The sequence below is a fragment of the Tursiops truncatus genome, chromosome 9, assembly GCF_011762595.2.
Source record: "Tursiops truncatus isolate mTurTru1 chromosome 9, mTurTru1.mat.Y, whole genome shotgun sequence".
In the NCBI taxonomy this organism is placed as follows: domain Eukaryota; kingdom Metazoa; phylum Chordata; class Mammalia; order Artiodactyla; family Delphinidae; genus Tursiops; species Tursiops truncatus.
The window spans coordinates 99012686-99037182 of record NC_047042.1 but is presented as its reverse complement, the minus strand read 5'-3'; the positions used below and the strand labels follow the sequence as shown (position 1 = coordinate 99037182).

Below are 24497 nucleotides of genomic sequence, written 5' to 3'. Positions count from 1 at the left end.
GTCCATGCCACTCTCTCACTTTGTCACAGCTTACCCTTCCCCCTCCCCATATCCTCAAGTCCATTCTCTAGTAGGTCTGTGTCTTTATTCCCGTCTTGCCCCTAGGTTCTTCATGACATTTTTTTCCTTTTTTTCTTAGATTCCATATATATGTGTTAGCATACGGTATTTGTTTTTCTCTTTCTGTGTATTCTGCTGTGGCTGGGTGGAGTATCTTGTGTTAGATCTAGTTGATTTATAGTGTTGGCCACATCTTCTATTTCTTTCTTGACTTTCTGGTTAGTTGACCGATGCATTATTCTTAGTCAGGTATTGGATTCTACAGCTATTACTGTTGAATAGTCTATTTTGCCTTGATTGCTGTCATTTTCTGCTTCATGTGTTTCAGGGTTCAGTTGCTAAGTTCATATGTTTATAATTGTTATATTTTCAAATTCATTGATTCTTTCTACTGTCAGTTCAAATCTGTCATTAAGCCCTTGTGGTAAATTTTTAAATTTCAGTCCTACTTTTGAACTTCAGAATTTCTATTTTGTTCTTTTATAAAAAATAATTTCTATCTCTTTATTGACATTCTCTATTTGATGAGATATTGTCATCATAGCTTCCTTTATTTCTTTAAGTGTGATTCCTTCAGCTCTTTAAATATACGTATAATTGCTGCTTTGAAGCTCTGTCTTCAAATACAATATCTGGGCCCTCTCACAGGCAATTCTCGTTGCCTGATTTTTTCCAGTACGTGGATCACACTTTTCTGTTTCTCTGCATGTCTTGCAGTTTTTGTTAAAAAACTGGGCATTTTAAGTAACGTAGTATAGCAACTCTGGGTACTTATTCACCTCCTGCTTTTCTGGGGCTTGATTTGCCGTTGTTCCCGATTTGTTTAGTGACTCAGCTAGACTCTTCTAGTGAAGACTATTTCCCCTGCAGTGTGGAATCTCTGATGTTGCTCCTCAGAGGGTGCAGACTTTGGCACTCACACAGTCAGCTGGGATGAAAAGTTTTAGCAGTGCTCTCTCTGAATGTCTGTTTCCCTACTCTCTTTGTTCATCTGTGTGACTCTGTTGGTATTACACCCGCTGTTAGGCTTACTAACTGCCATTTGATTGCACTCTAGTTTTTGACGAGGTTCATGAGCATAAATTGCTCCACAGTCTGGTCTAATTAAATTTGGTTTCCTTTGCAGGGGTAGTTTTCATGGCCAGTTTTTCAGGTTTTCTCTGGCCCTAGAAGGACTCTTCTTACCTGTCTATTTTTCTGGTTCTTGCTGGTAAAATGGTTGGCCTATGGTTCCTCTTATGGCTCTCACAACGTTACCAGTCTCCTCTAAAATCTTTATCATTTTCAGAAATATGCTTTCACTTGAACTTCCCACACTCTATTTCAAATAATTGCTTCCTTTGGGGAGGGCTTTAGAGTTTTCTGTTATTATGAACTTCTTTTCATCCTGAACAAAATCTTTGAGCCACAGCTCCAAGCCCAGAGCAGGGGATGGTAGCCTCTGGAGTTCTCAACTTGCCTCTCCTAGCGTGAAACCTCTATCTTAAGAGGGAGCTGGAGTGTGGGCAGTTGGGGCCTGTCATGCCTAGGGTAGAGCGTCTGCCCTATGAATAGAAGAGCAATAGGGCACTGCTGGCTGCACTCACCAGAACTTTCGTCTCTGCAGCTCAGTGTTGGAGGGGATGGGAAATGTTGCCAGCCTGGCCCTGTTGGTACTATACTATATTCTTGCTGGGTAGCTGAGGGGAGAGGGAGCCCCATCTTCTCGGCCACCCCTGCCTAGAATGGAGTTTCCTTCAAGCTGGGCTGAGGATGGGTTGGGGACGGAGAAAGTGGGTCACGGCTCAAGCACGATACAGACTCTCACTGTTCTTACTCAGATTCAGTAGACTTTTTTCCGATAAATGTCTATTCACTTGTTATATGATCTTAGGACAACGTCTAGAGACTTTGCTTTCTTTAAAAAGAATTTCCACTGGTTATGGTTTTTCACCAGTGATAAGCTTGCAGGGCTCCCCACAATGCTTTCTGGAGTTGGACACCCTGTCATTAGTTTAAGTTAAACTTTGGCCATGTCGCTAGCTCCGCTCTTCTTCCTTCCTGCTGAGTGCATGGGTTTTGTAGAGTTTAGTTTCCCCTTCTTGTTGTTCTTTATTGTAGTTGAATGAACATTAGTTAACAGGGACCTAGGCGGCAGCCGCCATTGTCTTCCAGATTGCTATTTTATCTGGAATCCTTGGTTTTCCACTAAATACAAACATGCTCTACTTGCAGAGGATAAGAAAAATGTTAGTGTCTCCTTATATTTCCACATAGTCACGTGCGGCCTCTCAAAGCTTAGAAATGAGTCATTAAGTACCATTTTCAAGTTATATTTTTTTCATGATAAACAACAGTCAAAAGCAATGAGGCTGCTCAGCTGTTTATTAGCTACTTAGGCTTTGAGAACTTCATTGTCAGGATTTTGAAAGACAGCAACACCCATACACACCTATTCAAGTCTAGAGCAGAGTTTATTTTGTTTCGTTCAGTCAAAGTCAAAAGTGCTGACTGCTGGACCTGCTTTCAATGAGGCCCTGCTGTGGGTTTGGAGACTCACAGGAAAACCCTTGCACTTCATCCTCAGGCCAGGGCAGCCTGAGGCGGGGTCTGAAAAGAATCCTAAGGAGAGTTCAGTGCAGTTTCCATGGTGAGATTTCTCTTTGGCCTAGCCTTTCTCCTCTCCCTTCTGAACACTTCAGCAGGTACCAAGAGGGGACCTGGACCCCGTAACCTAGCCTTTCATAGCCTGTGCTATGACCACAATTTCAAGTGATGGATAAGACAGGGTGGTGAGGAAATGCGAGCAGGAAATGGCTGCAGCTGAGGCAGGATGTGGGTTGTTCTCTGCACAAGCGAAAGTACAATAGAACATCCTGTCTCCCACTTCTTGAAAATCTAGGGATTTACGGGAAACAAGAAGTTTGCGCTGTGATATGCTGAGGTTTACGTTGCAGTGGTTCCCTTACCCCTTGTAAAAGTTTTATTTATAGCACCCATCATTAGTAAGAAAGCACTGAAGAACAATGTCTTTACAGGAGGATTGAAGGGAAGCAACAAAAGCTGTCAAATTGAAACCAAAAAGAAGAAATGAAAATGAGAGCAGAAATCACGCAAACCAAATTACAAACGGCAGAAAGAAAGCAAGTCATTGAAGGCTATCGGGTGACTATGGCAGCCTCTACATTCTTTCCCAGCTCTTGTTCTCCTAATCGGGCTCTTCCACCATTAGGATCATGGAAGGGCTAAGAATCCAGGGGATTTCTAAGCAGACATTGTGGGCTTTGGAGGTGTAGGACTAAGAAATCTAGGTAGGCAAAGAAGGAAGGGAACTGTGGGTTTCCTGAGAGAAATAGAAAACTGTGGGTGAAAAACCCATTTCCTTGCTGACTGCTTTTTTGGCTATTGGAGCCAAGGGGTCAATAAAGCTGATCTATGTAACTGTCTGTAACCATCCATTGCTCTGGTGACCCTCGGAACTCAAGAACACCGGGAAGGGAGGGCCTGTACTAATATGGGTCCCGCATCCCAAACCGCTGAAGCCGAGAGCCTCAGGAATGTTCCCCCCACATGGTGGTCTCCCTTTTCTGCGCCACTGCTGGAAGTTTATAACTATAACCAACCGATATCTGAGAAGCAGTAAGGGTAAGCAGGCCAGGGTTCATGACCCCTGCCAGTGGGAGAGTCTGCGGATTTGTTCTCGTTGGGCAAGGCCCAAATATCAGAGTATGATACAATTCCGCGATAGGCACCTGACTTCAATAATACTTCCTTATCGTCTCATCTGTAAAGATGATGGGCTCAGAGGGGTCATATTTTTCTCCCCCAAACCATAGATCTCGCTAGTGGCAGAATCAAGACCCACCTATGTTTCCACCGTCTGCATTTCATATGTTAATGGAGAGACCTGGTGCCCATGTGCTAAATGAGAGTGTGCGACGGAGTCTCATGGAACCAGACAGGTGTCATGGGCTCACAGGAGGATGCTGAATGCCGTTAAACCACGCAGACAGAGGTGGTAATCCCGCACTGCCAGTGTAGCCTGGGGAGAAGCCCTCCATACCTTTAAATGCATTAAAGCTTGTTTTATCTTATTTTGAGGGATAATGTCCTCCTCTTCTTATTTTTTTAGATAAAACAATTCTTTTGTGTGAATTTGGTATTCTGTAAAAGTGTGGGCTGGGCTCTTGGTGGTGGCTGGGACATGATGTAAGGCAGGTGGTCGTATAACTCACTGAGCTCATAATATCCTGGCAGTCAGCCTGTTCCCCTTAAGAGTTTAGGAGACCTTAGGGCTTCCCTGGTGGCGCAGTGGTTGAAAGTCTGCCTGCCGATGCACGGGACGTGGGTTCGTGCCCCGGTCTGGGAAGATCCCACATGCCGCAGAGCGGCTGGGCCCGTGAGCCATGGCTGCTGAGCCTGCGCGTCCGGAGCTGAGGAGACCTTAAATGGTACTCCCAGGCCTTGATTCCTTTAGCTTCTCTTTAAAAAAAAAAACAACAATTTTTTGGTTTTTATTTTGGTGTTGTGAAAGAAAAATATTGCTTGCCCTATCAGCAAACAATGGATACCGCGGCCATCAGGTGAGCAGCCCCTACCACCGCCCTCCCCACCCCCACGGTGAGTCTGAGGGAACTCAGGATGGAGATAAACAGCCCCCAGCCACTGCAGACCCCCAACCGGGTCCCCTGAGGGGACTCAGGATGGGAGAGAGCAGGATACTGGCCCTAGACAGCTAAGGTGCATATCAAAGGAATGGTTTCCAAGAGCCCAGACTCTTGCATCTTCACAGATAGAGAAAAGCACTCAATTCATTGACTTGTTGTCTGATTTTTTTTTTTTTTTGAGTTAACAGTAACCTTTTCAAGTTCCGACTACCTGAGTTTTTTTTGCAAAATTCCTATATATCCTGGCTCCTCTCTTACCTGTTGGGAGTCAAACCACACAACTCATCTCAGAGCTTAATGAAGCTCAGGTTCTTTATGTCTTGGCACAGAAATAATTCGGTGAGGGACAAAGTGATGGGTAAGGAGTGGATTCATTAGTATAGGATGCCTGTGAAGGATACAAGGTGAGGCAAGAGGGGCCTGCCCCGAGAACTAAGTGGGCTACATTTTTATCATCAGTGGATAAGTGGGGAGAGGGAGAAGACCACTTTCTTCCTCATTCTTTGAGTAGATGGCAGGCTTACATCATTAGCTCCTCCTTTGCACCAGGTGGGGGAGTTTTTGACCCTATATGGTCCAACTGGGACTGTCATGGCGCTCTTCAAATCAGCAGAAGGGTGGTAACATATACTCAAATGTGTTAAATCAGCTCAGATTTCAATATAGTGAGGGTCTTCCCCTTTGGAATGTCACCTTTCCCTTATATTTCTGTCCTTGGTATGTGCAGAGGTACATGTCCTAAGGATCATTATGTCGACCAGCAGGATGCAGGCCTCATTTTTTCACTTAATGGCCTGGGACATATCTTGTGCTTTTATTTATGACTTTATTGTTAAGCAAGCCTGCTTTGTTCCATGATGTTTTCATTGCTTTTTTGAGTGATAGTTAACTTACAGTTGTCTCCCAACGTTCCCTCTCCATCCTTAATCCCCTAGTGGAATTTCTAAAGCTCCCTGTGTAACCATCCTACTCCATCCTCACCAGGAGCAGCCCCTCACAGCCAAGAGGCTCCTCCTGGGCTTGAAGTGCTCAGAAAGTCGACCGGATAAAACAGAATTCTCAACTTTTAGGTTGTGTTTTTTTTTTTTTTTTTTTCCGGTTGACAGTTTTGGTAACCAATCACAAAGCGCCCCAGAGCAAATTTCTCTCCATCTGAACTCTACGAGGAACCAGAGCCTCGGTACCAACAGAGGCCACTTGTGCCCATCTGCCTTGTCGGAGGGTCCAGACGAATTTGCGTGAGTCCCTCGTGGTTCTCGGGTCTCCCAATTATTGATTGATGATCTTGAGTTTTATTGGGCAGTGTCTTTACCTGGCTCCCCAGTTCAAAGATATTGGGGAGTGACCCCTTCTAGTTGAAAGATACTAGGGCAGCCTGGTTGAAAAACACTGGGATTTGCTCAGTTGGAAGGATACTGAGTGGTCTAGGATGAATGGTTAGGTAAGAGGCTGACCTGACATCTTTCCTCAAATTGGCTATCTTCGCAAGAATTTGTCAGGATAAAAGGACACTAGTAAATTTTATCCCCAATAAATTCAACTTTAAGGTGGGAAATAGATTCTCTCAGACAAAAATGAGGGACATCAGAAAGCCAACCTCCGACTAAAACTCCAGCCAGCTTCATGTATGTACAGAGCTCATACTTATAAGTACCTACTTAATTGGAAATTAAAGGAACTCTCACCCTTAAAATGGCTAAGATGGGGCTCTTTTATTACCTATGCAGTGGAATTAGAAAAGCTGGCTTAATAAAAACATCTTTTCAGTATTCTGTTCTTAAAGAAACAAAAGCCCTTCAAGGGGGGACTGGCATTTCTCTTCCTGCGCCTTTGAAATGTAAACGTTCTCCCTGATCTTCTTTGGGCTTTTCGGTGTGTGCGCCTGTGTTTTGAAAACTTGGTCTTGTTACTGAGTCCAAGCTCGCTCTGCTCGCTGCATGACAGGCCAATAAATCTGAGACGAGGTGTCGAGGCCAGGAATATGACTTTATTCGGAGAGCCGGCAGACTGAGAAGATGGCAGACTAGTGTCTCAAAATAACCATCTTATGGGGTCTGGATGCCAGTTTCTTTTATAGAATCAGAGAGGGAAGTAAAGTAGAAAGGCAGAATAGAGAGGGAGAGGTGGGGAGGAAATAAAGTAAAAAGGGCCGTCAGTCTTGCAAAACATCTCCTGGAATGGCCAGCTTCGGGGAGGGCATGTATTCATTTCTTCTGTCTTGCAGCCCTTCACAGGTGGGTAGGGTTCCCTGAAGCAGGCCATTATGTGTGATTATAATCACAAAAGCAACGAGAAGCAAAGACTAAAGTCAAAGAAACAGATCCAACATGGAGTGAGAATTGGCCCTTTCCTGTTACAGTCTCTGCCATCCAAAAGGTACCCATAGGTGCACATTGAGCAGCCAATCAAATAGACTCGGATTCTGAGCAGTCTTTTGGCTGTGTCAACTTCCAGGGTTTTTGTTTGTTCTTTTTGCCATCTTAACATGCGTTGCCTCAGCCTGTACTTTCTTAGACTATTTTGGGGAATAAACCCTCTGGATCTCTTTCAGGGGCATCCTTTGCACGCTCTTGTGGGGAAGCCTCTTGCATCTTATTGGTTTGAATCACTATTAATATTATATCTCATTAATGGCCAGATGATGGATCTTTGAAATTGGAAAAACTTCTAAATTGGTAAATTTTTAGAAAGCTCTCATTATAAACAGATGTTTTATTGGTGAAACCACACACCTCAATTGGGACTCGAACCCACAATCTTCCAACTGAAACTGCACAACTCATCTCAGGACTTAATGAAGCTCAGGTTCTTCATGTCTCGGTGCAGAAGGAATTCAGCAAGAAGCAATGTGACAGGTAAGAACTAGATTTATTAATATAGGACCCTCACTAAGGTTACAAGTAGGCAAGCAAGAGGGCTCTGCCCCGAGAACTAAATGGGCTACATTTTTATAACCCAAGGACAAGTGGGGAGGGAGAGAAGACCACCTTCTTCCTCATTCTTTGAGTAGATGTCATGCTTACATCATTAGCTCCTCTTTCACGTAGGGCGGGGAGTTTTTGACCCTGTATGATCAAACTAGGAACGTCCTGGCGCTATTCAGATCAGCAGAAGTGTGGTAACATACACTCAAATACGTTAAATCATCTCAGGTTTCGGTATAATGAGGGTCTTGTACTTTGGAATGTCACCTTTCCCTTAATATTCCTGTCCTTGTGTTACCAAACCCAGGTTCAGCTGCTAGCCGCTCAGAAGTCAATAATTTAAAAGGCAAGTGTTAGTAGAAAGGAAAAGTGTTTTAATCAGAAGAACTGGCAATCTGGAGAGAAGGTGGACTCATGTCCAGAAACCAATTCTGAAGACTCTGCTCAGCCATGACAGTTTTTAAAGGGAAAAATGGGGGACAAGAATCTCAGTGAATCGTCAAAGCAAGAAGTTGGATTCTGCATCCTTCTCCATTGCGTGCAGGCTGGCTGGCTCTCTCTTTAGATTTTATTGATTGATTGATTTATGGCCGTGTTGGGTCTTCGTTTCTGTGCGAGGGCTTTCTCTAGTTGTGGCAAGCGGGGGCCACTCTTCATTGCAGTGCGTGGGCCTCTCACTATTGCGGCCTCTCTTGTTGCGGAGCACAGGCTCCAGATGCGCAGGCTCAGTAGTTGTGGCTCACGGGCCTAGTTGCTCCGCGGCATGTGGGATCTTCCCAGACCAGGGCTCGAACCCGTGTCCCCTGCATTGGCAGGCAGATTCTCAACCACTGTGCCACCAGGGAAGCCCATCTCTTCAGATATTATCTTGCCTGTGTGATCTGCCTGCAGGATTGCCAAGGGGGCTATTGGGGGCAGAGAGCTGGTCATTCCTTAACCACTTCATTCTTCATTTAATCTAGGAAAAGGATCAACAGGTTAGATGAGGCATGGTGTGCATTCAGGAGAGCTCAAGTCAGGAGTTAGGTTAAATTGCCTAGTGATCTCATTCCTATAATTAGGTTATTTTACGGTTAGAGGGGAACAGAAATGGGCAAACAGGAAAGTGGCAAAAGCTGTTTTCAATTCCCCGCTGTCAAAGACGATTCCATTCTGTGGGATTAGGGGCAAAGATTCAGCTCCTGTAACTTCACGCTGACATAGGATGCCATCTTCTCAGAGTGGAAGATGTTGACATGATGGGTCTGTAGCACCTCTTTGCTGACAATTTTAGTTGCCTGTTTACATATATGAGCAGAAAAGCTACAATTCTCTGGCTGCCCACAAAGATATAGATTATTATGAGCAATAATGTTAATCCCATTCTCTTGAGGCCAGTTCCTGGAATTGTGCCCCTAGATTCAGTACTGCTCAAGATGGAGCAGCTCATGTCATGGCTACAGTCTGGTTGGGGACGGGGGGCACTTCAGGGTTCTGTGTTCTGCTCCGTTCCACTTGGTCCTAAGAATCAGTATCTTGCTGACCTTGAATATCTTGTGCTTTTATATATAGCTTTATTGTTAAGCAAGCCTGCTTTGTTTCATGATGTTCCAATAGCTTTCCTGAGTGATCTTTAACCTAGAGTGGTCTCCCAAAGTTCCCTAAAGTTCCCTCTCTAACTATAATCCCCCAGTGGGATTTCTAAAACTACCTGTGCAACTATCCTACTCTATCCCTATCACTGGTATTTAAAAATGGGTAAGTAAAATGAATGTTAATAAGATTAAAGGAAAAGGTTTTGATAGAACATGACCTGAGGTTGGATGGTCCCAAAGGTCCCCCCAACTGGTCCCCAACATTAAAAGGCCCCAATCAAGTCCACTCTATTTATCCCAGTTTAAAATAAATAAATATGTATAGCTATAATAATCTATATATGTAAAGGGCAGAAGGAAAATTACACTGAGATACCTGAACAACAATTACCTGAGGCAGTGGTTAGGCCAGTTAGTCAAGTTTGAAGATTGACGACAGGGCCTGGGTCCCTTGGCTCAACTCCTCTCTGGGGACCCAGAGCCTTTTTTTTTTTTTAATTAATTAATTTTTGGTTGTATTGGTTCTTCATTGCTGCGCGCGGGCTTTCTCTAGTTGTGGTGAGCGGGGGCTGCTCTTCGTTGCGGTGCTCGGGCTTCTCATTGCGGTGGCTTCTTTTGTTGTGGAGCGCGGGCTCTAGGCACACGCGGTGCAGTAGTTGTGGCTCACGGGCTTAGCTGCTCCGCGGCATGTGGGATCTTCCCGGACCGGGGCTCGAACCTGTGTCCCCTGAGTTGGCAGGCAGATTCTTAACCACTGCACCACCAGGGAAGTCCCTGGGAACCCAGAGTCTGTTATACAAAATAGATTAAATGGTTGGGGATAAAAAGAAAACAAAAACTTCTAGGAGTCCCTGTAAGAACAAGCCTTGTTTTTTGTTTTTGTTGCTGTTGTTACCTAAATTAACCCATTTATTGTAGGCTAGCAATGTTTCAAATGGTGGCCCTTCTACTGGTCCTTCAGTCCCTTCCGTCTTCTGACGGCTGACTTTACTGTGGCGGCAGAAGTGGTGTCGTAGGTCCCGGCACCACCAGCTACCGTTTTCATGCGGGAACCACAGTGCGAAATGCCCACAGCTCATCTCTTCATCTTGGTTTTGCCACAGAAGGAGCAAGTGTACTTGGCGTGCTGGCTGATTTCAATTGTCTTCACCATTTTCCGGAGGGAGGCACCATAATGGGTCCCGTATTTACCCACCATTCTGACCTTCTTGGTGCATTTAGCCATGTCGCCACCACCTAGGTCTGAGCCCAGAGAGGAGGAGACCTGTTGATTGGCTCCTAATGGAAACTAAAGGTAAAGGTATAAAATCATAACATTGAGATGAAAGTTCATAAATATTGGTATATGTAAATAGGTTTTATATAAGATGGTTACATCTCTTTTGCTTAATTATATTGTAGGATAGACATGTTTCACTGGGGATTGCTTCCCCTGTGTGGCGTTATAAGACAGGACTTATAGACCTGCCCCTCGGGAAATATTTATTAAACAAACTAAAGGAAACTGATAGTGTTACCTGGGACCATACAATATAAAGGAAAACTAAGAACTAATATTCAGGGGCTAATAAAAGTGACAATAGAGATTTGCTCTTGGTCTAACCTGTGCACTTAAAAGAGGGTCTTTACTGAGTACCTACCGTAGGCAAACTTTTGAAGGCATGATAAATTAAACCCTAAAGTTCTAAAACACAGAACTCTTAAATTTCAGTTTGTTGAAAATCTTCTCACTGATATAGAAAAGCAAATTAAAGAAAATACAGTTATGCAAATGCATTTTTAATAGCATTTATGTGACAGACGATTTCTATCACTGAAGCAAACTTGGGCCTACTCACTCGCACACAGTGAAGCTGATCTACTGACACTCGATTGTGGTGGAGAAAAGCGCCGTGTCGATTGTAAAGATGCCAGTACCAGGCTCCTCTCTTATGTCTTGGGAGTGGTCCCTCAGAGCTAGCTGAGAGGCTGCCTCCCGGGCCTCAGGTCCTCAGAAAGTCTGCTGAATAAAACAGAATTCTCAACTTTTCGGTTGTGCACTTTTTTCAGTTGACAGTGTTGTGTAAATTGTTGACAAAAGCTAGAGTCTCCAGAGAATTTCAAAGCTAAACTCCTGAGAAAGCTACAACTTCTCCCATCACTGAGACTTCCACGGTCCATCTGGGCCAGACGTGTGGGTAGAGAATGCGGAAGAGCGCATTCTAGTAAATTTGCACCGCTCAGACCATGTAATGCAGGAGGGGAGTCTTTGGGTCGTTAGGAGGAACAGAAACCTGGCAGGGGAAAAGGTAGAGGAAAAGAGAAAGGTGATGGACTAGATTCCTAGAGCTGCTCTAACAGATTATTACAAACTATGAAGGTTCAAAGCAGAGACATTCATTGCTGCATAGTTCTGGGAATTCACACTGAAAATGTTGGCAAAGCCATGCTCTCTGAAGGCTCCAGGGGGAGCTCATCCCTTGTGTGTTCCCAGCTGCTGGTGGTTGCTGGCAATCCCTGGCATTCCCTGGCTTGTAGCTGCATCACTCCAGTCTCTTTCCTCTTGCTATATATCCTCTTGCTATATCCCCTTGCTATATATCCCCTTGCTATATATCCCCTTGCTATATCTTTCCTCTTGCTATATATCCTTTTACTATAAGCAGTAAGGAGAAACCAGGCTGCACCTTCCACACTGTACTTAGAAATCTCTTCAGCTAAATATTCAAGTTCATCACTTACAAGTTCTACTCTCCACCCAGCAATAGACTGGCGCTACCCCGAGGATACACCAAGCCACGTGTCTGACTTCTTTCTTCCCCGAAGAGCCCTGCAGTCTCCCACTGCACCCAGGAGAGATGATCAGACACTGTGACTGGCTTTCTGGGCAAGATTTAGGTCATTTACTAAGGGCCTTTTGGACCCACGACAATAACCCCAAACAACAAGTATAACTTTGGAAATGTTGGTGTGATACCAGGCACACGGAGAAAAAGCTTTCAACTTGTCAAAGCTGAAGCACCCACCAAGTTACGGCGCAATATTTCTGTCTCTTTAAAGGCAAACACTTCCTTCACTAGCCCCACCCAATCAGCTTCCTGGATCAGAGGTTTCAGAGGGTGCAAACATTTCCCCCTCATAGTTAAAGCGAAAGCACCAGCTCAAACAGCTTCTTTGGAGAAAACTTGACAACTCATCAACTTCTTCAAAAGGTGAGCCTGGCTGAGAAGAGGCCACAGAGGGTAGAACTGAGAGGGGCAGTGGGATGCAGGGAGTCTGCGTGGGGGTGGGCTCTGGCGTGAGAAGGGACCAGGTGGTGAGCAAGCAACGCAGTAAGGAGGATGCTGCCAGAGTGCTGGTGGTGGAGGGGAGAGAGGGGAGGAAAGATGTTTATGAGCATAATGTCCATACATCTCATAGTTAACATGACAAACTTTTGCTGAATACTGTACCGTCTGTCTAGTCGCTGTTGTGATAGATATTGAGTACCACTTGATAACCCAGAGTTTTCCCTTAGTAGGAAATGAGTGTCCCCAAGGCAGGTCTTCAGAGCTGGAAGGCAATTCAGAGGCCACCCAGTCTAAACCCCTGTTTCTTTTTTTTAATTTAATTTTTATTTTATATTGGAGTAGAGTTGATTTACAACGTTGTGTAACTGTCAGGTATACAGCTCAGTGGTTCCATTATACATATACGTATGTCCATTCTTTTTCAGATTCTTTTCCCATATACGTTATTACAGAATATTGAGTAGAGTTCCCTGTGCTATACAGTAGGTCCTTGTTGATTTTACTGAAAAAGAATCAGAACCCCTGAGAGCATGGTGACTCTCCAGGGATTACCCAGGTCACTAATGACACAGGAAATGTAGAATTCACTTTGAATGCTTTCTGACACTTCACAGAGAGAAGCTGTGTCCCTAATAGGGTGACATATGAGGTGAGGAGCGGGTGCTATGCAGAGAGGATTAGCTATGCTAAAAAAACATGTGTGTGAGACCCCCCCTTGCCTTCCCTAATTATAGTCTTGCTAACCAGTTCACCATTCGGGAAACAGTGTGGACTGTCTTCCCCTGATCTGCCTCTGACCTGACGTGGACTACAGAATGACGGGTCCGAGAAGGAACAAGAAGAGGCCGTAGTGTGCAGTGCTTAAGAGCGAGCATGGTAGTCAGACAGCCTTTGAACTGGACCCCTCTCTGCTCAACACCTATTAGCACAATGACCTTGGGCAAGTGTCTCAGAATTCTTGAGCCACATCAGTCTCCTCATTTAAAAAACTCAGGTAATAAAGTTAGCTTCCTTGCAGGTTATTTTTGGGAGTAAGTGAGACACAGTTGACCCTTGAACAACACGGATTTGAATTGTGCGGGTCCACTTACATGTGGATTTTTTTTCAATAAATACACATTCAGCTCTCCATATCCCTGGTTTTACGTTGGCAGATTCAACAAAACAGGATGGAAATTTCCCTCCAAGGTAGGTGGAATCTGCCAATGTGAAAGCCCTGATATGGAGGCCAACGGTACTAGTCATTTTACCTGAGATATTTGAGCATCTGCAGATTCTGGAACACGTTGGGGTCTTGGAATCAATCCCCCCTCCACACTGATATGGAGGGATGACTGTAATATACAAAACATACTTATTAGGGTGCTCGGTATACAGTATACATACTTATTAGGGTGCTCGGTATACAGTATACGTTCAGTAGCGGTTACACTACACCCAGGTTATTTTTTTTATTGTGGAATTTTTTTTAACTTATTGAAAGATAGAGGGAATAATATAAGGAACTTCCATGTACCTATACCAAGCCTCAACGATTATCCGTTTATGCCAGTCCTGTTTCATTTATATACTCACCACTCCCCAGCCACCCCAGATTACTTTGAAGCAAATGTCAGACCTTGTGTCACTTTATCAGTAAATATTTGAGTATGTATGTCTGAAAGATAAAGACCATTTAAAAAAATTACCAGACTCAGACTTCAAAAAGCAACGAGAATTTCTAGAAAATTACCAGTTATATTCACATTGCCCTGATTGTCTCATAATTTTAAAAATTGTTTGAAGTTGCGCCCAAATGAGGTCCATAAATTGCAATTCACTGATATCTCTTAAATTTAACTTAACACATAGGTTTCTACCTTCCTTGTTTCTTGCTATAAAATTTCTTTAAGAAAGGGGAAGTCTTTTGTCCAGCAGAATTGGAAGTGTACACTTTGCTGATTACGTCCCCAAAATGTCACCTGCTCTTCTAGTTCCAGTGTTTTGTGTGCATCCTGTTTAGGGAGAAGCTTGGTCAGATTCAAGTTTGGCTGGTGTTTTGGTGGGAGTACTTCACAGGTGCAGTTGTTAACGTCAATCAGAAGGCACATAATGTTTGGTTGTCTCAGATATTAATGATTACCTTGAGTATATGTTTCCTTAAGGGTCACAAATTATGATAGTCTAATTCTATCATTCTTTCTTCATTTAATAGATGGAATAAACCTATAAAAAGAAACTTCCCCTCAACAATCCTTTCATTTCCACGAGGCACAGTTATATAAGAAAGACAAGATAAATGCTTTGTTCTTTCCCTTTGTCAACGTTCAGAATGACATACTCCTAGCATACTCCAAAGGGAACAACTGACTTCTTCTAAGAAGATGGCATTGCTATGAACACATAGATTTTAACTTATTTGGTATATTTCAATCCCTTGAAATCATTATTCTTACCGATGCTCAAACTGTCTCATCTTTGTCCTGTTGGGGATCGTCTTCAAGTTGGCTCTTAAGCCCTTTTGATGGGATCCTAGTAATTTTTTTCATAGCATCCTTGCTGTCTAGTATGACAAGATGGTCTATGCTCAACTCGTACATTGCCTGGCCCAGACCTGGAATCCATACTTTCTCCTAAGAGCCCTAAATTTTTGGTAGGAAATGGCATTTGAAGATTACAATCTGGCACTAAGGGTGCTCATTGTTGCTGGGCTCATCATTGTTTTTATGCCTTTTCAATGGATTTCAAAACTATACAAACACACACACGCACATACACACAACTAAGAATAGGATTCCCGAAAACAATTTTCTGCAGGTTTTCTTTTTGGGGCGGGGGGGGGGGCGTTGCTTAACTATATCCTACTGGGGATGGACAAAGAAACTACTGCATTGTCAAGTCTCTAGGACCAATTTTTTTGTGGTTCATCCACCACACAAAATACAATCTGGCTAGTTTGTTTCATTTGCTTTTTACTAGTATTTTGAAATATAATTTTTGCTGTATAATACATGCTTTCAAGATCAAATCTATGAAATCTAAGTATATCCAAAGTAGCCTAGTTCCCAGCGTCTATTCCCAGCTTCCCTCCACCCTGTTTTTTCCATCCCCATATAAGTAACTTTTTTGTCTGCTTACTTTTCAGATTATCCTGCCATTGCTTTTACGTATGATTGAAAAAATATATATATTACATTTTATATATGTAGGCTCCGGTCCTCCTGGTTAGAGAAATGATAGTAAACTGTTCATTATTTTCACCACTTGGCTTTTTTTGCTTAATGATATATCCTGGAGATGTCTCCATAGCTGGACATAAAGATAGATCTCATTCTGTTTTAGTTGGCTAGTACTGCACTGTGTGAATATACCTTAGTTTATTCAACCAGGCCCGTACTGATGGGCATTTGATAGGTTTTTGGTCTTTTGCTGTTTCAAGTAGTGGTGCAGTAAACAGCCTTCTGCATAATTTTTTTCTGTATTTTTGTCAGTGTACCTTTGGGATAAATCCCAAAATTGAGGTTGATAATCAAAGGGTAAATGCACATGTACTTTTGCGAGATATTGCTGACTTCTCCTCTAGATGTTTTTTCGTTTTTTTTTTTTTCGGTACGCGGGCCTCTCACTGTTGTGGCCTCTCCCGTTATGGAGCACAGGCTCCGGATGCGCAGGCTCAGCGGCCATGGCTCACGGGCCCAGCCGCTCCGCGGCATGTGGGATCCTCCCGTACCGGGGCACGAACCCGCATCCCCTGCATCGGCAGGCGGACTCTCAACCTCTGCGCCGCCAGGGAAGCTCTCCTCTAGATGTTTTACACTGCTTTTCCATTCGCACTAGCCATGTGGGAGAGCACCTGTCTCCCCTATACCTTTTACCAGTATATTATGCCAGCAAACTTTTGGATTTTTCCCAAACCTGTAGGTGAGAAATCGTATCTTAGTGTAATATTAAATAATTAATTTAATTTTTCTATGTTTTGATATATTTTTCTCTATTACAAGTGAATGTTAGTCTCTTTTTATATATTTAAGGGATATTTACATTTTTTTCTTTGAACTGTTTATTTATATCTCTTTCTCCATTTTTTATCGTGTTGCTGGTCTTTTGTTTCTCTACTTTTAGATATTCTTTGCTTTCTTTTTTTATTTTGTAATTCAATTATAGTTGATTTACAATACTGTGTTAGTTTTAGGTGTACAGCAAAGTAATTCAGTTGTATATATATTTTTTCTGATTCTTTTGCATTATGGGTTATTACAAGATATTGAATATAGTTCCCTGTGCTATACAGTAAATCCTTGTTGCTTTTGTATTTTATATATAGTGGTATGTATCCATAAATCCCATATTCCTAATTTATCCCTCTTCTGCCACTTTCCCCTTTGGTAATCAGAAGTTTGTTTTCTATGTCTGTGAGTCTGTTTCTGTTTTGTAAATAAGTTTATTTGTATTTTTTTTAGATTCCACATGTAAGTGATATCGTATAATATTTGTCTTGCTTTGTCTGACTTACTTCTCTCAATATGATAATCTCTAGGCCCATCCACGTAGCTGCAAATGGCATTATTTCATTTTATTTATGACTGAGTAATATTCCATTGTATATATGTACCACATCTTCTTTACCTATTCATCTGTCAATGGACTTTTAGATTGTTTCCATGTCTTGGCTATTGTAAATGGTGCTGCTAAGAACATAGGGGTGCATGTATCTTTTCAAATTAGAGTTTTGTCCAGATATATGCCCAGGAGTGGGATTGCTAGATCATATGGTAACAATATTTTCAGTTTTTTGTGGATCTGCCATACCGTTCTCCATAGCGGCTGCACCAAATTACATTCCTACCAGCAGTGCAGGAAGGTTCCCTTCTCTCCACATTTTCTCCAGCATTTATTTATTTATTTATTTATTTATTTATTTTGCGGTACGCGGGCCTCTCACTGTTGTGGCCTCTCCCATTGCGGAGCACAGTCTCCGGACGCGCAGGCTCAGCGGCCATGGCTCACGGGCCCAGCCGCTCCGCGGCATGTGGGATCTTCCCGGACCGGGGCACGAACCCGTGTCCCCTGCATCGGCAGGCGGACTCTCAACCACTGCGCCACCAGGGAAGCCCTCCAGCATTTATTATTTGTAGACTTTTTGATCATGGCCATTCTGACTGCTGTGAGGTGATACATCATTTTAGTTTTGATTTGCATTTCTTCAATAATTAGTGATGCTGAGCATCTTTTCATGTGGTTGTTGGTCATCTGTATAGATATTCTTGGTGTAAAAGGAAAATTGCCCCTTGCCCCTCTTTTATATAAGTTGACATTTGTGTTTTAATTTGTGTATGGAGGATTATTTACTTGTTTGTTTGCCTCACATTATCTTTTTGGTTTTTATGTAATCAAATTTAGGAGTCTTTTTCCTTACTCTATTTCAAATCTTAGAAATATTTTCCCACCCCCAGGTTACAATGATTTATCCATGTTTCTTCTATTATCCTATGGATTTTTTTTTTTTTACATTTAAATTTCTGATCTATTTGGAATTTGAATGGCGTCAGGAAGTGGATGCAGTTTTATCTTTTTCTGTATTGTTATCTCAGTGTTGCTTATTAGTCCATCTTTTTTCCCATTGATGTGAGATGCTGCCTTATTGAATATAAATGTAATATAATATAACTGAATTGAATATAAATGAATTAGTGTGATCAGTTTGGTCTACTCCTGAATTTTCTGTTTTTGTTTCACTGTTCCCTCTATCCATGCACCAACATCATACTGCTTTAATTATACAAACTATAATGTTCTACTATCTGGTAGAGCTAGTCTTCCCTCATTTTTCTTTTCTTGATTGCCAAGGCTGATTTTCTTTTGTCTTCATCCAAATGAACTTTATAATCAACTATTTTAGTTGCATGAAAAAAAAAGCGATGAAAAAAATTTTTATATTTATGTAAAATCATGTTAAAGAAGTATCTATTCATTTAAATTTTATGATTTAAACATGAATCAGTGTGGGGCTTCCCTGGTGACTCAGTAGTTAAGAATCCACCTGCCAATGCAGGGAACACAGGTTCGAGCCCTGGTCTGGGAAGATCCCACATGCCGCGGAGCAATTAAGCCCGTGCACCACAACTACTGAGCCTGCGCTCTAGAGCCCGTGAGCCACAACTACTGAAGCCCGCGTGCCTAGAGCCCATGCTCTGCAACAAGAGAAGCCACCGCAATGAGAAGCCCTCACACTGCAATGAAGAATAGCCCCGGGTCGCCGCAACTAGAGAATGCCCGTGTGCAGCAACAAAGACCCAATGCAGCCAAAAATAAATAAATACATAAATAAATTTATTTTAAAAAAAAGAACATGAATTAGTGTTGAATTTGGCCAAATGTCTTTTCTGCACCTAGTTCCTTTTCTTCTTAACCTATTAATGGGATGTGTTGCAACAATCAATCTCCTCATGTTGAACCACCCTAGTATTTCTGAAACAGTAGTACTTAATCAACGTGTATTGCTTTTTAGTGTCTAATAATTTATTTAGGATATTTGAATCAATACTCACACATGAGACGTGTATCGCTTTATTTGTTGGTGAAATCGTGGTTAGCTTTTGGGATCAACATTACACTTGCTTCATAGAAAGAGCTGAATGTTTTCCTTCCTTTTTATGTGATCAGGAATTGTTTAAGTAGCACTGAGATTATCAGCTCTTTAAAGGTTTCAGTTAATTCCATGTGAAACCATCTGGACATGACTGTTTTGTGGGGATATTCTTTAAGTACTTTGTTATTTCTTCCACAGCAATTGAGCTGTTTATGTGTAATAGAATATTACATATTTGCAGGGAGGAAAAGAAAGAAAAAAAGAGTTGGGAATGGTTCCAACTTGCCCAAATTGACCCTTTTTCCCTCTCCTTCTTTTTCTTAAGATCTTGTGGGTACCTAAGCCCCAGGGCCTCTTGATATAAACATGGCTGATGCCCAGGACAATGCTCTGAGGATCGTGCTGGTCGGGAAGACTGGAAATGGGAAAAGTGCCACAGCAAACACCATCCTCGGGAGAAAGGAATTCGAGTCTAAGATTGCTGCCCAGGCTGTTACCAAAACTTGTCAGAAAGCATCCCGGAAATGGGAGGGGAGAGACCTTCTCGTTGTTGACACCCCAGGGCTCTTCGACACCAAGGAGAGCCTGAACACCACCTGCAAGGAAATCAGCCGCTGTGTCCTCGCCTCCTGCCCCGGACCTCACGCCATCATCTTGGTCTTGCAGCTGGGCCGCTACACGGAGGAAGAGCAGAAAACCGTGGCGTTCATCAGGGCTATGTTTGGGGAACCAGCCATGAAGCACTTGATCGTCTTGTTCACTCGCAAAGAGGAACTGGAGGACCGCAGCCTAAGCGACTTTTTGCAGACTGCGGACGTAAACCTGCGAAGCATCCTCCAGGAGTGTGGAGACCGCTGCTGTACCTTCAGTAACAACAGTACAGACTGGACTGAGAAGGAAGCTCAGGTGCGGGAGCTGGTGGAGCTGATAGAGAAGATGGTGCAGAACAACCGGGGGGCTTACTTTTCTGATGCCATATACAAGGACATAGAGGAAAAGCTGAGAAAGCAGGAGGAAGTCTTGAAGAAAATCTACACTGATCAATTAGAAAAGGAAATTAAACTAGTAGAAAAGGAATATGCCCATAGACCACAGGAAGCAAAGGAGGAACAAATACAATTGCTAATGCAGAAGCATTATGAACGAATGAAAAATATAAGGGAAGAAGCCAAGGAGAATATATTCCAAGTTATTTTCAAGGAGATTAAAAATATGCTTTCAAAAATATGGCAAACGTTTTGGAAGTAGTGTCAATTTTATTTTTACTTCTCAATTTACTATAACTTGTTAATAGGCAGTTTGCATTTCCCAAAGAGGACTAAACCCATAAACTAAAACCATATCTTCTTTCTGACGTCTTCTTACACTCTGACCTTGTTACTCTTTCCATTGAGTTATGGGTCTATATCCCCTGCCTTGAAATTGGATGGACTTTGTGACCGCTTCGATAAATTCTGGGTGGTTGAAGCAACACCATGTGACTTCCAAGGTTAGAAAGGGAAAATGCCTCCTTGCTGTCTCGGGGTGCTTGCCCTTGGAATTTGGCCACCATGTTGTGAGGAAGCCCCAGTCACCCACACGAAGAGGACTTGAAGTCACTGGCCCACTCCCCTGGCTGGTATTTCAGCTGCCAGCCAGAAGCAGCTTGCTGGTCATGGAAGCGAGGTGACACCGAAGTGCATTCTCCAGTTGCCAACGGATGGAGCCGCAAAGAGCAAAGATGAGCCATCCCCACGGGGTCCTGCCCACCTTTCAGATTCATGAGAAAAATAAATGATTGTTGATGTTTTAAACCACTAAGTTTGGGGATGGTTTGTTACGCGGTGAGAGCTAACCAGAATGAAATATCTTCCCAGCACATTCCCCACGACGCCCGGCTCCCAGCTGTCCTTCTACACAATGCCAGTGAATGTAAGAGGTTATGAAATTGACATAAGCAGGCAATGATCTATTTCAGAGAGTTCAAAGAGTCCATTTAGGAAGATTCAAATAAGAAAGCCTGCATACGTTCAGTGTCAGCCCCACTGGTAATGTGTCTTATGTCAGTCCACATCTATGAGTACTTTGTTGGTGAAGCACCAGGCTTCTCTGGCACCATTCCTCTGTGGTTCATGGAGATGTGGACGTTGATAAATCCTCTGATTTTTTTTTTCTGTCTCTCTCTTTTTTTAAGGTACCATCCTAACTTTAAATGTCCCTGCTGTACCTTAGAAATCTCTTCTGTGCCAAATATTTTTCTTGCCTCTGCAGATCCACAGTTCACCCTTCTTTCACTCTAGCTTTTTGCCTGGGAGGCTGATCTATATGGACTACATCAGTGGGATCTCTCGCTCTCTGACTTTTGCTCCGTTTCTGCCAATGGGAAATCCAAGCAGGAGAGCTCTTGAGGATAGAAAAACAGGGTCAGGGTATCTGTTTTCCTGCCTCTCTCCCTGCAGGGGCCTCTCCCACTAGCTGCAACTCTAAGCCGGAAGCTCATAACTCCTCCCCTGGAGGCTCTCTACCCAGCTCTCCTTCTGGGGTCCAGCTTCTGTTCACCCCTTAGGGTAAGGATGTAATTTCCTCACTGTTACCAGCCCTCTCCCTTGTCATTTCCAAACCACAGCTTGTAGGAAGCCCCTGCACTAGGCTCTCCTCCAACTACTTCATTATACTAAGCCATCTGTTTTCTGCTGGAATCCTGATCGATACATCTTATGATACCTACTTCTTTTTCTCTTTCAGAGCATCCCCTGACTTTTGTTGTTGTTGTTTTTCAATTCCCTCTAGTGTTTTCTGCCAGCAGAAAAATCTCTCCTGACTGTTGAAATCTCTGGGACAAGTTTACCCACATGGACTGTGACATTGGCAGTGAGCAGATGAAAGGTTTTGTCTTGCTAAAATAATTGCAAACCTTCGAAGTTAGAGGGATGATTCTATATCATTTATAATGATGGCAGATAACCCAAACTCAAATTGTTGGAATTTTTACAGCTGTCCTTTGCTTTCCCCATGAATGTGACTGAGAGTATTTATTGCACTGGTGAAATTTAGGGAGGCAGGGATTCGAGATCAAATCTGGAGAAAATAGGATCCCAAATACCTGCTCATTCTAAGGTTCGTCACAAATATTATGAATGGAGTAAAGACAGCAGGGAAGAAAAGCCCATTGTGAGAAAACATTCATAATATATGTTGTGACGTAACACCGCTGGTCCAAACTGCTATTTCCGATAACACAATTCTTGTATTTAGAGGTAGTTCCTTGTGAGTGATTCATCAGTGCAATATTATCTCTAGAGAGCGAACTATTCATGCACTGCCCTGACACTTTCATTTAAGAGCCGTTTAAATGACATTTTCTCTCAGCAACTTGCAGAAGCATTATTAATTCAATTAACTTGTGTGTATCTAGGCGTACGTTAGGGCCTATGGACGATGCAGCTTATATTCCACTTTGGAAGGTAAGACATGCCCAGAGGAGAAATGAGTAAATCAAATAAAAATCATCGACATTATCTTCTCCCGTGTCGAAGGAATTCTTGCCCGCTCGACTATCTTCACAATGCTTACATCCCAGTTTTCTCTGAAGGTGGTTCTGAGTTCTGAGGTCTCTGGAAATTCCAGCATTTTTTGTGTGCATCATTCCTAATTGTTGAAATATGTGAGAGCCATGACCCATAATTGGGGAATTAAAGTAGGATTCATAGGAGAAGACTTGAGGAAGAATTCAGGGCTTGAAATCTCCTGTGAAGGATGTATAGGATGTGTCCATGTGGGTGCCTGGAATGATTGATCATGCTTCTCTTCAGAAACAGGAAAGTTGGGGTCTCCAGATAAGATCATCGGGTAGACTCAGGAGTCACAGTACTGAATTAGGTTTGTGACAAGCTGAGTAGCAGACGTCAAAGGGCGGGTCCAATGTAAACGTCCTACATTGAAATTTTCGACTGAAGGTTATGTGAGAGGCCTGGGGTGAATGTGACAGGATATTAACATAAATGTGAATTTCAGCTGAGTCCTCAGTATTGCCAACACCCCCACATTCCAAAGGCATACACTAGAAGATCTGGGCAGGTCCTGCCAAGGAAGGAGCTGGAAACCAGTTAGGTGAGGTTTAGCTCTTCAGCTAATTCGGTAGGTATTTGAAGAGGTCAAGAGGAAAGGGCTTTTGAAAAGAGGACATTCTGATCATAAGAACAACAGCCTTTAGGATTGGCAAACTTTTGGGCTTCATCTCAAGAGTAATTGGCTCCCTGGTAAAGAGGGGGATCTATGTGTAACCGTGTGATTTAATAAGGGAGGCTCCACGGGGACTCCACTTGCGTGCCCTACCCAACAGGACAACACTTCCCTCTCACCTCCCAGCAAGTAAGGTGGCCCCTTGGGCTTTGATGCTGCCAGAGGACATGAGTGGTGTATGGTAAGAGATTCCTGGGAGGACCTGACCTGTGTCCTCTGGAGTTCAGCTTTGGAGTCGGGTGCTCCTGTGGGAAATATAATCCAAAAGGACGTTACTATTTGTCAGAGAGTAAAGACTGAAGAGGCTGATTGGAAGCAACCATAACTTTCACTGACTGTGGGGCAAAAGTATGTGCTCCCCATAAGTCAATGCGGGCCACACAGGAGGGAGCCAGCCAAAGGCAGGCTGAGGGGACTTGCCCGGAAGTCCACCAGGGATCGCACCTGTGCCCGGAACTGGAGTTGAAGTGACCAGCTGGGGGGAGATGGTGGCTATCAGTCGGACTTGTGATTGCAGATTTCCAGGGAGACTCTGCGAGGAGTCATTAATGGGGCCCCATGAGGAAAAGAGCCACGAAGTGTGCCTCCATCCCCCAAAGCCAGATTACACCTGCCTTGTCTTCAATGGTTTTTCCTCTTCTCCTCCAACCCACGAGGGGTCACAACCAAGGCGAGTGACGGGGGGAGGAGGTGGCGAAGGGCAGGGTGGCGAGAGATGGAAGAAGCCCTGTGCACACTGCTGGTCCTTCAGCGGAAGCAGGCACCAGCCAGGGGAAGGAGACGCTTTACCCTGCAGTGAAATTCCGAGTTTGATTATTGGGTTGGATGTTGTAATTACACAAATGGGACTAACAGAGACCGGAGAGGGTTTGCGCTTAGGGCAGAAGCTATCCAAGACTTCCTTCATGAGGCACTGATGGACCCAGTTTGATGGGCCAGTAGGAGACAAGAATAAATGTCTTCCTTCTTTGCCCTCCCTTCTTCGTGAAGCCTGTCTTATTTAATCACAGGCTCAGCCATAGATCACCTTCTTTGCTATGGAGCAGATCACGCTAGAGAAGAATGCCAAGATCTTGCCAATCCTCTTCCTGTAAGAGTGGCGCTGCGTGCTTCCCGTGAGTGGTGTAGCAGGAGTCCAGGGAAGCGCTCTGCTCGTGCAGATTATGGAAAGAAATTTGACATGACCACATTCCCAGAGGGGTACTTATGTGTACATCCCACACAGTCAAAGGATT

The 24497-nt window shown here is 43.4% G+C and overlaps 2 protein-coding genes and 1 pseudogene across 4 annotated transcripts in view; 2 read left to right on the top strand and 1 right to left on the bottom strand.

Moving 5' to 3' along the window:
- The first annotated feature begins 7485 nt into the window (after positions 1–7485).
- Positions 7486–24497, top strand: part of LOC101323319 (GTPase IMAP family member 4) — a 43134-nt gene continuing 26122 nt past the window's right edge. Inside the window, exon 1 of the mRNA XM_073810068.1 lies at positions 7486–7561. Coding sequence (XP_073666169.1) covers positions 7501–7561 — 61 coding nt within the window. The 5' untranslated portion in view covers positions 7486–7500. The remainder of the gene's footprint in view (positions 7562–24497) is intronic.
- LOC101326262 (GTPase IMAP family member 7) lies at positions 7538–20834 on the top strand. 3 transcript variants are annotated; one of them, XM_073810069.1, is made up of 2 exons: positions 7538–7561; positions 19367–20834. In XM_073810069.1, exon 2 carries the CDS (start codon positions 19408–19410, stop codon positions 20287–20289), a length of 882 nt encoding a protein of 293 aa, XP_073666170.1. In that variant the 5' UTR covers positions 7538–7561; positions 19367–19407; the 3' UTR covers positions 20290–20834. The 3 variants fall into 3 exon arrangements, with proteins under 3 accessions (XP_073666170.1, XP_004323269.1, XP_019789506.1); XM_004323221.4 differs by lacking the exon at positions 7538–7561 and adding an exon at positions 12176–12395; XM_019933947.3 differs by lacking the exon at positions 7538–7561 and adding an exon at positions 13251–13467.
- Positions 9721–10429, bottom strand: LOC101325696 (large ribosomal subunit protein eL43-like; annotated as a pseudogene).

What these genes read in the sequence shown, in the direction of transcription:
- LOC101326262 (XM_073810069.1), top strand. Translation starts at nt 19,408, where the DNA reads ATGGCTGATGCCCAGGACAATGCTCTGAGGATCGTGCTGGTCGGGAAG.